Below are 17,239 nucleotides of genomic sequence, written 5' to 3' on the forward strand. Positions count from 1 at the left end.
TTTTTTTTTTTACGAGATCGTTATAAAGTATAATTATTTTTATACGTAATTAAAAATTTTCTGTTAAAATACACTTTGACTAGCATTTTTATGACAAAAGCTCATCTCTTTTAATCACATTTTAATTTTAATTATTTAATTAACTAATCTTGAATTATTAATAAATATTTCTTGAATATATCTTCATGGTGTTTACCATAAGAACGATATGGAATATGGATTAAGTAATTAGAACGACACAGATTAAATTTGCATATAAATCAAAAATTATTTGTATGTAAATTCTTATTACGAAACGGATGTTAGCAAAAAATGTATTGAATCATATGTTGTCGAAGATAATGAAAGAATACATTCTATTCAAGGATTAAAACTTACCTATAGGTTCCTTTGCTCTGTGGACTCTCATAATCGATACGTCTGCGTTTATGCTCATATTGTGGGGAGCCTACAGAATGTGAACGTGTTCTCGAATGGCTACGAGACCGGTGACGCCTTCTGCTTCGTGGCATCTGTAATACAAACCGGATATTTTTTACTTATAATCTGTACGAAAAGAAATCATATGTTCTATTATTACTATATATTTTTTTAAAACATTTTATATTTTGATATTATATATTATATAATTTTATATTTATAATTAAAATATATAATTAAAGATTTTTTAACAGATCTTTTTTTAACTTCAAGATCTGTCGAGTGTCGGAAAGCCAGATTAAGTATTTAATGTTAAAAATAAAATAAAAATAAAAGTTTAAATTAGAAAGAAGCATCAATGTATTACTGTGTAAATAGTTAATATATATATAAAATACATGTAACGTTTATTTTCTGCATAAAATCCTGCATAATGCAAAGGATTTATAGATATAAGTATTAGGATGTTTAACTTTAGATAGATGATCTAAATAGTGTATATTCGATGAGGATTATTTTTACTCTTCACTGAAGACCCTCTATGAAGAGAAGCAAAATAAGAGGTCAAAGCCCAAGCTAGGCGGAGATAGAAAAATAGGCGACAGCGATAGCACAAGCAAGATGCATGTTGTGATTTAACGTCGCCAGTTGTCGTAAAGTCTGTTCGCATTATTTATATGGCACTTTCTATACTCTCTTAGAGCTTCTTTACATTCGCTCCATTTTAAGCAGAAAATATGAGAAGCATATATCGTACAAAGAAGAAAAGATCGATTCTGTCCTTTTATTATCCAAAGAAAACAGTTGCGTCTGGTAACGTTTATTGCGTTAATTTATTTCATTTCCTGCTTATATAGGTTCATAAAATAATATAAATCTGAAAGAAAAAAACTCTAATAAATAATCTCTCATTAATCACGCTTATTAATCCAGACATTTAAGGCAAACGTAATTCAATTTATGAACATTATCAATTTCTAACGCTAATCTTAATTTCTTATTTTATTGATTCTTATTTTTGTAAATTACTGTTTTATTATCATACAATATATATCAAGCTTATATTAGTAGATAATTATTTCTTTCATTAATAGAAACAATAAAAGATATATTTAAATTTTGCGAGAAAAACATATAGGGTAACTCCGGTATATACGCCGCGCTGGGATTTACGCCACGGAAGTCAGAAAAAATAGAAGGAGTAGGGGTAATTTTCTCGCAATTACTCTGTTACATGCCTTTATGTTATATTAGTATTGAGTTATAATTTTTTAGCTTCTTACTGTTAATATTAATGAAATTATTGTGAGTTGAATCGATTTGTCACTGTGTGTGTAACAAGTAGCATCATCATAAATTATAATCTACATAAAACGATTACTGTAAGACATGTAAAAGACCTAGTGATTATTTCGTGATACATACGTGTAGAGGAATAGTAAAGCATGTTGTATAGAGCAAAATATAAGTGCTTTGCTTTCGTATTCTTTGTTTAGTTTGTTGAAACCCTTGCATTTTTGCCATATATCCCACCCATTATTTATATATAGCAAAAATGCAAGATTTCAAAAAGTTTATTTTTTAATACGAAAACTAAATATTTCAGATTTCTAATATTTTTTTCATAGTAGTAGACAGTACAAAGTTTTTACTGATATAGTTCGTTTATTTTAAACATAGTAAATAATACTTAATAAATTAAGTTTTTGATAGGTGCGGCGTATATACCGGAGTTACCTTAATGTAAAGGATGTAAAATGTGGATAAATCCATAATTATTAGAGAAATCCTTTTAAAAACAAAATAATTCCTTCAAAATATTTACAGTTCTAACATACTTAAAGGAATAATCACATATTAACACTAAAGGCCCAGACATAATGATTATCACAGGCAATAAAAAAGAACAGAAAATAAAAAAATACAGGCAGTATATCAAACTAGAACACTACCAGAAATTTCTTTACATTCATACACGGTTTCTGATAGGTTAAAATCTAATGCCTGTGTTCATTCTTTGATCTTATTGCCTGAGCTTTTAATTGGGTTCTTTCCATTTGATCGTAAATTAACATTAAGTGTCGCTATATCTTTATTACTCACTGAAATACCAAGAAAGAATAATGTTTGCGTCGACTAGTGTCACCAAATGGAAAACACTCAATAGGCCTGTTCTTTTTGGCTGAACTTTTGCACCGGTTCATCTTTCTTCCTTTTCTCTCCAGGAGGAAAGAAGAGGAAAAAAGATAAGCTGATGCAAAAGTTCAGCCAAAGAGAACAGGCCTAGTATGTTCGGACCTTCAAAACAAACACGCTGCGTGTTAAACCCGGATTAGACTTGAAATTGAGATTGAATTGGAATTTGACAGATCAAAACAAAGTTTACAAAACTTGATATTGTTTTTTTTCTTCTGATTGGTTAAATTGAAATCCAATTTCAATCTCTAGTTTGATATGGGCTTTATATAAGTTGTTTTCCACTTACATAAAAAAACTCAGATCTATAACGTCATACGTCAGTACGAATGCATGTTCCTTTTCATTCTGACATGTGAGATTCAACTGAGTTTTTACTTACTATCTGTACAAACTCGAAACTGTGTGCTTTACTGAGTCTAGTTAATGCTCATTTCCACCAACGTAGATTAATTTTAATCTCGGTTCGACTTAAAGATCATTTATACTGGCTGTAATTTGATAACTTATGCTGTAATCTGTAAGAACTGGCTTAATTACAGTTGAATGAGAGGAATAACCAGCTACGATTAGTCAATGACTACATTTACATGACACTCTTAATCGGGTTTAATAACATCTGCAGTTATGAAAGTGGCAAATCATAGTCATTCCATTCTTTACAAGAATAGAATGACTAAATCTGTAGTTATGAAACTTACCAATAGCTATAATTGGTGAGTTTCGTAATTACAGATGTTATTAAACTCGATTAAGAGTGACGTGTAAACGTAGTCAATTCTTACAGATTACGGCATTAAGTAACAAATTACAGCTAGTATAAATAATCCTTTACTTTCCATCTTTTTCTAACTCTAAAGCTAACTTTTCATGCATATTACGCTGCGGCAGCAAAATGTTATCTGATCCATATTTTCAAGAAGTGATTGGAAATGCATTAACACACAAAAAATGTTTAAGCAATGATAACATTTTGCTGCCACAACACACTGCGCATGAAAAGTCAGCTTTAGAAATAATTAAAGAGTAAGTTGAAGATTAAAGGTCTGTTTTTTTATTCCTGCATTAAACTGCACTAAAATTTTCTTTCTCGCTTCCACCAAATATCATAAAAACATGTCTATTCACTTTAAGTTCTAAAAGTATATACTAATTCAACTACAACTAGAAAACAGACCTTAAAATTAATCTACATTAATGAAAACAGGTATAACTCACATTAAAAGTGAGTTATAAACCTGTATTAATTTATCGTTATGCGATAACTTCGTCACCAAAATAATCAAGTAATGACATTATTATTGGAGTATAAAATACCCGCATAACTTTAGACTCACAATCAGTATGAAAATGAAAAGCACTATGGATACACAGTATTAATCCAAAATATTCTAGTCTAGAAAATGGGTTAGTCCCACACCGTTGATGTAACCGAGCCAGACCATCATGCGTGCGATTACAAATTTATGAAAAATGAGGTGCGACAAGATGAGAAGGCAGGTATAACCGATAAGGTCGACAAACGCGAATCGAACGGGTGGCGGAGCAACGACAGCGCGAGTATTTCGGAGTCGAAGACCGAGAACGATACGTGGCAGATTCACGTGATACGGGCGCCGAATAGAGTCACCGGAGGGAACTCCGTACCCGGAGTCTTACACCGGGGCCATACTGCGTGTACTTACGTTGGTAAAGCGGAACAGGCTCACTTGATCCCAAATGAATTCGATGACGGCCGATATCCAGGAGCGTGTGGATGACGCTTGCGGTATGACACTGTTTTTCGACAACCACGTGGACATCGGCTCAAAAAATTCTGCAAAACGTGGGCAATCGCATTCGTGAGAGCGTCACAGACACCGTACAGATTAGCCCACTCCGCGAGGAGGGGGGGGGGGGGAAAAAAAGGGAGAGGGGGAGAGGGGAAGTAGAGAAGAAAGGTAAAAAAAAAAGAACCCGTCGAAAAGACCAGCGTCGGATATTTAAGGACAACGGAACGAGCGAGGTCTCTTTTTTTTTTCTCTCTCTCTCTCGAAAGAGTCGTGCATTTTTCGTGTTGCGTCACACCTACTCGAATCGCGTGCGTATTCGTGACCCTCCAGACATGATCCCGCCAAAACGACGCGTACGCGGCTGGAAATCGCGTGAATCGCGGCGAAAGAGACGACGCGAAAGCGTGCGATGAACGGCGGTGCGGTGGAAAAAATGATGTTAGTGCCGTGAACATAGGCGCGCGCGTGGCTTCGCCGTCGAGGATCGATGATGGCGCATCACGCCTCGAGGAGGCATCTTGGGCGCCATCGATGGCGATCGCGAGATTCGGAATCGAAGGAATCGCGCGCGGCGACGCGTCGCGAGACGGAGCGACGCGCGTGGCCCTTCGTCAATCGGATGAGAGGCGGTTATCGAAGCAAATGAAATGGAAAGCGTGTGCGAGGGATGCGTAAAAGAGGACGCAGACGATACACCATAAGGGGGGACACCTTCCAAGCATCGGCGGCCATCTTGGAATTACAGAGAGAGGTGCACCAAAGCGTGATGCAGCATACACGTACAGATCCCAGCCGGATAACACACGCAGATTCGTTAGTCACGTCACGAGCTGGATGCGGGTTACGTTATGGAGTGCGGACTTACGTCGGATAGGCAGAATAGGCTCGCTTGGTCCCAGAATTGAACCCACTAAACACAAGAATGCCAAAGAGCACCGACAGTGTGCGACGTACGACAGTGTTGTGTGACAACGACGTGGGACTTTGGATCAATGCGATTGGCGAGACCTCTTCGGCATCACTCGGCGATTGTCGGGGAGCCAGGGACGGCTCTATTGGCACCTTGGCCCTTCGTGAGGCCTCACACAGCTTTTACATCGTTATCCGAAATTCGACAATACGATGAACTGCCCAATTATGATGTAAGAATAAAGGTGTTTCGTGCAGTCGATAACCAATCAGAAAATTAGCTCAAAATGCAGTGTTGCTTAAATGCGTTAATAAGAATCTAGGTACAGCTGAAGTATCTAGATACCGTATCTTGAGACTTTTACCTAGATACGTTCCAACACTGCCAAAATGTTACAAAAGCTAATATAGAACCACTGTTAGAAATTTATCAATAAGAAATTCGCTTCAAAATTATATTCGATCGTCGTTATGCGTAATAAATCACCTATTGTATTCTTACATCATGTGTCTAATAATATTCGACTACCAACGGCATTGCAACTTTATACGTTAATAGATTTACTTATAAGAAACTACAATTTATAGTTTGTCGATATATTAAAAAAAAATCTAGAATTAGTAGAATATCAAAGTTTATAAGATGTAAGATAATTTTGTGATACACAAAAAATCGTTTTCCCAAAAATTCTAGTAACAGCATAAAAATTTTTAGTCAAATTAAAAGTAAAATAAAGAACGATAAAAACAATTGCATATGGATTTTTCTAAAACATCACGCGAATTTATACGTTTTGATGATTATAAACAAGCTTATTTTTTATCAATGTAAAATCAATTCTCACATAAAAATAATTGTTAATTTCCTTAATTTGTTTTTAACTTCGCGGCCTCTTTGTTCAATGCTCCGATTATCTGCCATTAAATAACCCCTAAAAATTTGTCCATCCCTGCAAGTAGTCGATGACACACGAAGTGAAGCGAATGCGCACGAAATCAAAGTATTTCAGAATACCGGAACTTCTGATTTGATAGAAAAAGTTTCATCTGCGTACGCCAGTTACGTATTATCGTACGGATTATTTCGATCGATCGTAGCATGTTGGAATAAAATTCTTGATAGTAATGCATTTATCATATTAATTAAAATATGTACATTTTTCTGAATAGTTTTTAAACGTTGCCGCGTGTAGGCATCATTAATAAACATGGCCTTCACACATTCATATTTCCATTTAGAGAAGAATTAAATCTTTTGGAAAAATCATTAGAAAAACAGTAAGGAATTCAAATGCTCTGTGTGGAGTATATAGTCAAATACCTATACTTTTATTCGAAGAATTATTTATGTAACGTCCACTATCTACCGTAGATAACATTATTAGTCATAATGATAAGTAGAGATTAGAAACGAATTTCATGAATCTTAAAATTAAGTAGAAGAAAATTTATCGGCGAATGCGGGTAAACATATATTTGAGGATGTTTAATTAAGAACTTTCAAAACCTAATTCACTCGCGTGGAATAATTATAAATAAATATCAAGCAAAAATGTTGAGCAAACGTACGTTATGTCCTAATAAACAAACTAATGTTATTTAACTGTTATGTTAACGTTTAAATGACGGTTGTGTTTCAAATTTACTGCCAACGCTGAAAATCTTTAGTTTGCGTTACGTACACAAGATTTTCAGTATCAGCAATCAATTTTGGAATACAGCCATCGTCAGCTTGTTTGCTGGGGTTTAAGGTCTCTCCTCTAGTAGCACAATTATTAGCACAATGTATGACCAAATATTGGCCCAATATGTCCCAACGTTTAACCAAGGTATCGCTAATAAATTGCTATTAAGGTCTAAACAAGCTTGTATAACTGCATAACTATAATATATGCATAAAGAAAATTATCCAGTTACATTTCTGTCGTAAAGACGCAGAAAAAATGCAATTGGATAATTTTCTTTATACGTACGTTTATACGGCTATGTACGTTTATCTAGATAAGTCCTTAATCGAGCATCGCACACAGTTTTATACACCACGGAAATTTTTTGCGTACCTGTCTCCATACATTCTTAGATATCCACATAAAGCCTTTGTACAGCAGTTGCTCTATCATGTGCCAGATCATAATCGACTTTGGCGAAGAACTGCGAGCAAAAGAAGGATATTTCGACAAATAGATAGGCCATATATGAATATATATATGGTACTGGACAACAAACATATAGAAACGAATGAAACCAGATCACTGACGGGATGGATGATTCGTAGGTGGCACCACACCGCGAGTATCGTTTGAACGAAAGCAGTATTGTTATCATTTTCGTTGTCAGCGTTCCCCGCACAATTCAACAATGATCATTCGACGAACTACATGTAAATTTGAATTACAAAAAAATGCGCGAAAATCGTCCCGAGAGATACATAATGATAGTATTTTAACGGGATGGCGCAATACTACGATTTGGAAAAAAACTGGAGATAACGAAACGACATTTCGTACAAGCAGCCATTCTTTTACGCAATGTTGCGTAAGAGTATAGCTGCGTTAAGCTGATAAAATTGATTAGGGAGCGTTCAGAGTAATTCTTTATGGTTGGTTTTCCTATACTTATAGCGAAGTTTTGGTTGGACGCACTAGTGCATATTAAAACCGTTGTACAGTAATTTAATCTGTGTAAAAGTAAGATGCAAATAGTTTAAATTATAAAATACGGATTTTACTTATAGCAATAAAATATACTGAAGATTTCCTGGTTTAATCCGTTTTTATCCTTATATTAAACATATATTTTTATGTCAATTTGAGTACGAGAGCTTTAATGTGCACTTGAATGTGCATACTGTGAATGCAACCAATCACTATTAGATTCATTGAAGAACTAAAGGCAAGAATCAATCATATTAAAAAATCACTAAGCGCTAACTGATTTTTTAATATAATTTCTTGCCTTTAGTTCTTTGCTGGATCTAATTGTAGAATCATATTAAAAAATCACTAGGCGTTCACTAAAATGAGCTTTCTCTGTTGAACGCAGCTATTAATTTCTCGCCACGATATTACACTCACGGATTTAAAACTAGTCACAAGAGACACTTGCTGTTACAATAGTACATTTTTACCTGAGTTACTACACCAAACGAGATGTACTTTGACTGGTCATTGGAAAAGTAGTTTGCTGCCGTCGTCGCGATCGCACCTTCCGGGATTGTCCATAGTTCCCTGCAGGTGTTCTGTAGCAAAGAAGTGTTTATATTGAATTAGACCGCTGTATTTAGGCCTTTTTTTAAATCTGAATTTCTCTTTGCGATTCGTTTTTTTCTTTCTTTTTTTCTCCAACATGGACAGGAAAGAAAGAAAGTGCACAAACCGTGCAAGAAATTCAGCTAAAAAAACGGACCTTTTGTTATAGACCTGTTCTTTTCAGCTGTACTTCTTGTAGATTCATTTGTCCTCTTTTTCTCTCCATGTTAGAGAAACAAAGAGAAAAAATAAACGATGCAAGAAGTTCAATTAAAAAGAAGAAATCTAATACATTACACTGGAATACTTTGATATTATGATTAAAGTTTACATTTTGCAACAAATGAAAGATGCTGTGTGACTTTAGATCTTTTTATTCTTGCGCTGCCTAACTGGAACACACGGTGCGATAAGTTGAAACAAAGTATATTTGTTTCACTTCAACTTATCACACGCTATCATGCGCTCCAGAAAGAACGGGAATAAAAAAACACCTCTAAATTGGATTCAGGATTATCAGATAGTTATTCCACTAAAAGCATACGAATTTTACAAAAAGATATATATACAGGGTGGTCCACTTAAATCGATCATCTGAAATATCTCGCTTATTTTTGATGATATAAAAAAATGTTTTAAATGAAAGTAGAAGGGTTTCGAGAGGAACGTATTTTGATTATGTTGTTTTTTTTTTAGATAGAGGCGCCAAAAAGATATGAAGGTTAAGTATATTTTTTAAAATCGAATTATATGATTTTTTTTTACACAATATGATTCCTCTAATTGTTCTGCATATAAAAGTATTAAGGTAGCGATATCAAAAAAACTAATAGTTGACGAGATATTTTACACTTTATTCTGGCACATATTGACATAAATGTTAAATAACTCGTAAACTATTAACTTTTTGATAATCGTACCTTAATACTTTTATGAACAGAATAATGAGATGAATCAGTTGATGCAAAGAAAACACATAGTTGCTTAAAAAAAATATATGTATGCCAAAAATGGATAATTTTTTAAATAAGCGATTATATTTTCTTTCCATCAATTGATTCATCTCATTATTCTGTTCATGAAAGTATTAAGATACAATTATTGAAAAGTTAATTTAAGTAAGTTTACGAGTTATTTAACATTTTATATCAATATGTGCCAGAATAAAATGTAAAAATCTCGTCAACTATTGATTTTTTGATATTACTGACTTAATACTTTTATATGCAGAATAATTAGAGGAATCATATTGTGTAAAAAAAATTATACAATTCCATTTTAAAAAGTGGAGATAACTTTGATATCTTTTTGGCGACTACACCTAAAAAAAAACAACATAACCAAAATACGTCCCTCTCGAAACCCTTCCACTTTCATTTTCGAAACATTTTTTTATATTATCAAAAATAAGCGAGACATTTCAGATGATCGATTTAAGTGGACTACTCTATATATACATATATATATATATTAGCGCAAATGCGTATAAATTACATGTTCTCTTTACTGTCAGATTATATTATAAATAACAAACAAGTGAAAAATAGAAGTATTTTACAGGAGATGCGATTTGTAAGATACATTTTGTCTCTACTGCTATGTACATGGAAGAATTACGCGCGATTACGCAAAGGTGTTAATCTTCATGCAGTCGACAGAACGTCGATATCAGTACGAGCGCCAGCTCGATCGTCTCGCAAACGAGACCACGTGACACATTAGGCTTGCGCCAAAACATAACGTAACATAGGTAAGCAGCACGTCAGAATAAACGAGATTGCAATTGATTGACATCGACAATCTGAGTTAACTGAATTCTCAATTAATCACCATTACTTTTCAAATTACAACCCCATAGTGCGGTAGCAGAAGAGATTTAATTGGGAGGGAGGAGGATGAATCTGAAGATGTGACGTCGTAAGCCAAAAGGGATAGACAGATGTGCGCCGACTACCTGCACAGCGAGACACGGCCGACTGGCACGACCGGTCCAAATTGTTAAGCAACGGGGCATGTCACGAACACTCCTCGGGGATAGTCTAAGGAGGGAACGCAGCGCGATACTTGCACACATCACAATCGCGCGCGTGATACTCACCAGGAATACTTGCTGTAAGTAGTGCACCCCGTCATCGGGGTGCGCTTGCGCCGTCGCGGTGGAACTCACCCCGAGTACGACATGCGGACATTTAGATGTTGGGTGAAGGTCAACACCAGGTGGCCCATCGGGAATTTTGGTATCCATTGTTTGGGGTATCGAGTCTCGTCCCAAGTCCTAAAACAGTCTTTATGCGCCGGGAGGGAGAGGGAGGAACAAGGGGATGTTTATCGTATAAGATGCTGCATTGCTATATGATCTCGCTATGAAAAATTATAATAGATCACGTGGACTTACAGATCGAAAAGCATCTGCGGACCAGAACGTGTCCCCGACGGCAGCGGCCGCGACAAGTCGCCGACGAAGATCCAAGTCACGTTCCTGTCGCTTTTTCGGATTTTGAGTGACTCTGACGTAAGATGCGCTTCACGCAAGAACAAGCTACGGTCAACTTTCGCGCGCACTCTCGCTGGCAAATTCGGGTTGATTGTATTCAGTTATACTGAAAAAGAAATTAATTTTAATAAATATTTGTTTGAATAGTTCTAAATAGATATTTACTAAATGTAAATATATATTTATTTGACACAATATTTATTTATTTGATTTAACTTTAATCATTTTTTCATTAATCAAATATTTATTGTAAATAAATAATTATTTATATATTCAAAATAATACGTATTAAAATTTAATATCTGTTTTTTATTCTTGCACTCTCTGAATTGGTGCACACGTTGCAATAAATTGAAGTGAAACAAATATACGTTTGTTTTGCTTCAATTTATTGCCGTGTGTTTTAGTTCAGAGAATCCAGGAATTAAAAAACAGATCTTTGGTAAATTTTTTTTAATGTATGATGCAGAGAATAGATATCAATGGGGTGGTATTAAAAAGGTATAAAAAGATGTTCTATGAACATTACATATAGATAAAATGTCTGTGTGTGATTCTTTAACGTTTCTCTTCTTCTTCGATAATGTTTCATCTTCTGAGAGTTAATACCATATTTTGAAAGCAATGCAACTCAAACCTCTTGCTTTCATCTTTGGAAAGGATTTCCATCTCTATTGAGACTTTTTTAATGCAAATTCACGTTGATAACAAATACAGTTCTTCAAGTTTCCCTTCGATTTGTTTTATTCCTAGCACAATAGTTTTTATATGATTCAACTGCAAGGACGAAGCAATGTTCGTCGATGCAAGTCGATAAAGCTTGAAATAGTATGTATATTTTGCATAATGTATAACCTGAGCAGTAGGAATAGGAAAGGATATCCAGCATAGTATATTAACTCAAAAACACCCAACCACCGAAATTGTGTCAATAGGTCACACGTGGAAGCTCTATATGGGACATTCAGGAGCTGTGCGCCAACTATGTGTCCTGCTTAAAATTCTGATACCGTTTAAAGCACAATCATATTCATGTCCTTTGTTAACTAAAAAAAATTCTATTTATTAAAAATGTATAATTTGTATACATTAATTGCATAAATATAACAATAAATGTAATCGACTGTGATTAAAATCAAATTATATTTTAAAATAAATAAACAATACCAAGCAATAAAAAATTTTTCCAAGCTGCTTCATGACACGCATTATTACTTGTAAATATTATATAAGCATCAAGAAACTAGTACGAAAACAAAGGAAAAGGGAGAAGGATGTCCGGGGTATGAAATAAACGTAACTGAGCTTTCGGTTCAAGTCATAAATAGTTACGACCCATTGGGTTAGTGAAGAAAGCCAGGTATAGGAACTATAAGGAGCATCCGCGACATCGAGCTGCGAGATCCAGCGAGATCGCGCACGATGAGGTTTCCTCCTAACCGCCCCGTCCGAGTGATGGGATCGATGCGGTTGCCGTGACGACGGAACCGTCAGAGAGGCCGAATCGCGTGCGGATGACGGCTGCTGCTCACTGCTGGCGAGCAGGAGGGCGGGCGGACGGGGGTATCAGCGGCGCGCACGACGATGCAGTGGCGACGTCGCCGCCGTTGAGAGCTCGCGCACGGCTCTCGGAGGCGATCTCGTTATACTGCCTCGTCCGCTGGCCGGACCGATCCCTCTTCCCCGAGGCAGCGGGCACCGCGCGTTCGCCTTTGCACGACGCTGTTCCGGGACGACGAGCGACCGCGCCATGCGGCGGCGGTGTCGGGCTCGTCGCACCAGGACACCGACACGTACGGAGCGCGGCGTCAGGACGACAAGAGGATGCCCGACGGCGCCGAGACGTCGGCCAAGGTCCTGCTGCTGCGATGGAGCGAAATGCCGCGGCACCTTCAATTTAATCCCCACATCCTCACCGGCTACAGACCGCTCATGACCATCCGCCAGTGCCTCGGTAGCCTTTTCTACATCCACAATGAGACCGTCAACATCCTGACGCATGGTGAGACGGAAATCTGTCGCGATTACACACTTTGCGATTAGAATGAAAAAACGATGAAAGGCTTTTTTTTGTCTCTTAATGTACTGTGCAATTTTCGTCCTGCAATTTTTTCCTGTGTCGCGTGACGCGAATCCTTTCAGAGTTGCCTGCGCGATTGATAGATTGTATACCAAAGTTACATAAATCTTAAGAAAGATGATATTTTAATTTATTAACTGTTGTAATTATAATATAAAGAGTTTTATTTTTGTTTTTCCAAGTGTTTTGAATTTTTTATTCTGGAGTAAGTTAACGCTTTGGAATTAGATGCTTAAAAACATGAAAGAAAATTATTCATTGCGATAATAAAATTTTCGCCTCCAAAATGGGACATTATTCGTTGAACTTCTTAACGAGCTTAATGTTGATAAAGTACGCGAGGAAAATTTTTGTATTCAGAAGAGATTTTCTCTCTTTCTCTTATAACATGTTTAGACAAATAATAAAGAATTATCTTATCATATATAAGAAATCTGATAGTGGATTCTTAAATGTGGCTTAATTCCAATTGGATTAATTCCAAATTTGAATTAAATTTAACTTTTTCGCTACTTTTATGAAAAGAAAGAGAGAGAAGGAGAGATGACATGCTGCAAAATAAAATAAAATCAAGTGCAAAATTCTGTGAAACTTCGCAAGACAAAATTTAATCTTGAAATAGTAGCTATCATTATTCTTCACGCGATCGACTGTATTCCAACCAAAGAATACGCAGTTATATCACGTAAAAGGTTTGCCATTCCCGTGATTGGATTAACTGGAAAAGTAGATTAAGTCCCTTAAGGGCTTTAAAGTCAAGGTGTATATTATCAAGGTCAACTTCCGTGAAAACATCGCGCTCAACGAAGACGCATTGCAGGGTAACGAACGATCGATGAAAGCGAACCCATATGATATTCCTTCTCTGTTAAAGCTGATTCATTGATAAATTTCTAATCGCACCGAATGTCAATCAAATACATTCTAAACATCCGCGAACGATAAAACATTACGAACGCATTTGAAATCGCAATCCTTTTATAGCGAGACTAGACAGCTCTTCTTTCTGTCGCTCCTTAAAATTAGACGAATTATCCTTAATTTTTTTCCCTTCATTCAAAGGAGAAACTAAGAGAGCCATTCAAATGTTTTGTTTTTGATGAATCATCTCGTATATAAATCTCATGTATCGACTGGTGCACATGTGCGTGAAATAAAATCTTAGTAGGTCAGAACTACCCATGTAGGTGAAAGAAAACTTATTAATATACTTAAAATTGTTTTTTCAGAAAATTGAACTATCTTATGAATCCCTCTACACCTGTCAATTTTTCCCGTTAACGTTTCTCAGTTCTTAATTATCAATATAATAACAATCGGATAGTTACTTCTGAGGTAGAAAATGACTCAAAAATTAAGAGACTTGTTAAGAAATTATAAAGTTTGCTCTTGACGAACAATACACTTCTTTAATGGAAATTACACGGAGAGAATTTTCTTTTAAAATTTACCCTGAAAATATGGTGATTGTGGTACAATACAATATTTTAAAGATTTTTACCATGCACTTCAGTAAAATTGATCAAACTTATTTTATACTTTATTGTAGTTTTATTAATGAATGAGAGAGATTTATATTAAAATTCTTCGAAATACACAATGTTGTCTCACGACTGTCATATTTTCAAGGTAAATTCTAAGAAAAAATTCTCTCCGTGTATCAACATTTTCTTTAGAAATTATAAAAGATATAATTCTTAAACTTCTCGGAGACCAAAGAGTTTATAAAAATAGATTCTCGCAGCTCAAGATATATCATCAATTTTCTAACATCATCAATTTTCTAACAAAGAACTTCATCCCAAAATACATTTACCCGAAAGCATCCTGTACGAGCGATCATGTGTGCTTATAGGATTTGCTATCCTGTACATGTTGGTGACTGTACCACATCTACTTCCATGGAATACAAAAGGGACACTCGTGGGAGTTCTTTCCTGGTGCCATTTTATCGGTGCTGTTAGTCCGTGGATTGGATCCTTCCTATATCATCTCTTCATGAACGTAAACTACGACGAAGTTCTCTACAGAACACTGCTGAAAGTCGACATGATTGGCATTTGGCTGTGCCAGAGTTTCGGTGCGTGATCTATTTGTAAAGGCTAATATACAATGTGTTTTTTGTTTCTTGATTTTTATCACTTTTTACTTGCCTTTTTGTCTCTTACTCAATTTCTTCGTTTTCTGTTACCCGAGATAAAAGTTCATGGACTTCGGAAGAGACAAGAAACGTAAAAAGACACGCAATTGTCGATAAGACAATTCCGTCACAAAGAAGGAAAAAGGTTTGAGGTAAAAAGCAAGAAATAGGAAGCAAAGAACACCCTGTAGATTAGGCTTTAATAAAAACTTTTCCGAATGTGTTGAAAAAACAGATATATATGTATGACTAGAGTTCAAATTTGCAAGATTTTGTTTTATAAATAACTTTTCATATTTCAAATGGAAACTTACAAATTATTTTTTGATCGATTTCTACTTCAAAAGAAGAAAGTTTTAAATAAGAAAATGACTACGAGAACAGTTCGTATAGTAGCAAATAGACGCTTCTCTATTTCACGCACGAATATTTCAGGAGCTATACCGATGATGGCAGCCGCTGTTCATTGCCTTGCGGATAATGTCTGGTATTGCTGCATTTTTATTTATTGCTCTCTTAGTGTATGGGGACTTTTAAAGGTATTTTTAGCTTGCAACTGATTCAACGACGCTTCGTAGCGGTAAAACATTTAAACGTTAATGTGATTGTAGGCAATGACTGCTAAATCACCCTGGGAAAGGCGTTTATGTTTTGCCCCTCCTTTCCTAATGAGAATGTTGATCATGATGTTGAGATGTTTCGGTATTGGTGGCGGATCACCCGAGGCTCTTATTCATATAATATTACAGGTGCATTTTGAATATGATTCCAGATAGTCGCGTGTATTAAATATTAGAAATAATGCTGATGTAGAAATAAATTCCAGGATCTCATAGCTGTGATAGGTGCAACCATTGGCGCTCTTCGCATTCCAGAGAAATGGATTCCCGGCCGATTGGATTTAGTGCTGAATTCCCATAATGTGATGCATGTAATGGTCGTCCTAGCGGTATGTTCTATGCATGCCGCAACCTTAAAGGATCTCGCTTGGATGTCCGATCCGTCTACGTGCAATAAAACAAGTTCTCTTCCTTCGGATCGCGAAGAATTGTGATTGAATCATGAAGAACGCGACGGCTTGCTGCAGAATATATTACACAGAGTTTATATAATACAGAGTTATTTAATTTATGTAATTATTGCGGGACGGTTTAGGTACAATCATGAGTACAAAGTACGTACGGTTACTTATCATATCGAATGCTTAACAGTAATGGGATATTTGTGGAGTTTTTCTGCAAACATATAAATAAGCAAGGTAAAATTGGAAACTGACGGGTATGATGCGAGAAAGAAGTAATGTTTATTTTGTTAAAAGACGTAAATATTTTATTTTACAATTTACTTTTGATAATATAATTGGAATATTTCTTTCCAAACACTTTTGATATAGTTTTGTATCAAAAGAGTGTAATCTTTCTTATTGAGTGAAGATATGTTTAAAAGATACTGATGTAATTTGTTTACATTTTACAGATTTAAAATTTTTTTCTATCTTAAATTTTTTTTTAACATTAATATTATTTTGTACCTTTTATGATTAAATTATTGTTATTGAAGAAATCCGACAATTAAATAAAAAAATCTACATTTTTTTCTCTCGTAAAAGAGAAAAACACAAGATAAACATTCAAATATTAAGAATGAATTTTACGCAAAATTATTATATTTGCCACTTTTCCTTACAACTCGCTTATTCTTTATATGGTTACCTGAAGAACATATAAGTCTATATTGAAAGAAGTTAGGAATTTACTAGAGTCAATTGTATATACTTTATTAACATATAGTGAGAGAAAGTATTAAAGATGATCTGGAAAGCAATACGAGCACAATACGATGTGATGCAACAACTTAAAATGCGGCAGTCTTCACAGGTCCGTATTCGAAAGCCGAATCGTTCTTAATAGCATAGATAATATATAATTCATGTTGAGTACAGAAATGAAAAAAATTAAAAGCTGTTTCAAATTTACAGTT

At 35.3% G+C, this 17,239-nt stretch overlaps 2 protein-coding genes across 2 annotated transcripts in view; one reads left to right on the forward strand and one right to left on the reverse strand.

Annotated features, from left to right (window-relative positions):
* The window catches only part of LOC108763016 (uncharacterized), a 13,117-nt gene extending 1,983 nt beyond the window's left edge, over nt 1–11,134 (reverse strand). The window contains exons 1-4 of the mRNA XM_018510302.1: nt 10,941–11,134; nt 10,644–10,830; nt 8,425–8,535; nt 379–512 (exon numbers count right to left, since the gene is read on the reverse strand). Of these exons, the coding sequence (XP_018365804.1) occupies nt 379–512; nt 8,425–8,535; nt 10,644–10,790 (392 nt within the window). The 5' untranslated portion in view covers nt 10,791–10,830; nt 10,941–11,134. The remainder of the gene's footprint in view (nt 1–378; nt 513–8,424; nt 8,536–10,643; nt 10,831–10,940) is intronic.
* A 1,729-nt stretch (nt 11,135–12,863) lies between these two features.
* LOC108763042 (progestin and adipoQ receptor family member 4) lies at nt 12,864–16,362 on the forward strand. The gene is made up of 5 exons (XM_018510337.1): nt 12,864–13,041; nt 14,975–15,199; nt 15,695–15,798; nt 15,871–16,008; nt 16,086–16,362. Exons 1-5 carry the CDS (start codon nt 12,864–12,866, stop codon nt 16,311–16,313), a joined length of 873 nt encoding a protein of 290 aa, XP_018365839.1. The 3' UTR covers nt 16,314–16,362.
* Nucleotides 16,363–17,239: the final 877 nt, after the last annotated feature.

This window comes from Trachymyrmex cornetzi, unplaced genomic scaffold, assembly GCF_001594075.2.
Source record: "Trachymyrmex cornetzi isolate Tcor2-1 unplaced genomic scaffold, Tcor1.1 scaffold335, whole genome shotgun sequence".
In the NCBI taxonomy this organism is placed as follows: domain Eukaryota; kingdom Metazoa; phylum Arthropoda; class Insecta; order Hymenoptera; family Formicidae; genus Trachymyrmex; species Trachymyrmex cornetzi.

Bases quoted from the DNA above. Each gene is read 5' to 3' on its own strand.
- LOC108763042 (XM_018510337.1), top strand. From the start codon at position 12,864: ATGCCCGACGGCGCCGAGACGTCGGCCAAGGTCCTGCTGCTGCGATGG. The intron at 13,042-14,974 runs GTGAGACGGAAA...GTGTGCTTATAG, and splicing joins CGTCAACATCCTGACGCATG to GATTTGCTATCCTGTACATG. The intron at 15,200-15,694 runs GTGCGTGATCTA...CGAATATTTCAG, and splicing joins TTGGCTGTGCCAGAGTTTCG to GAGCTATACCGATGATGGCA.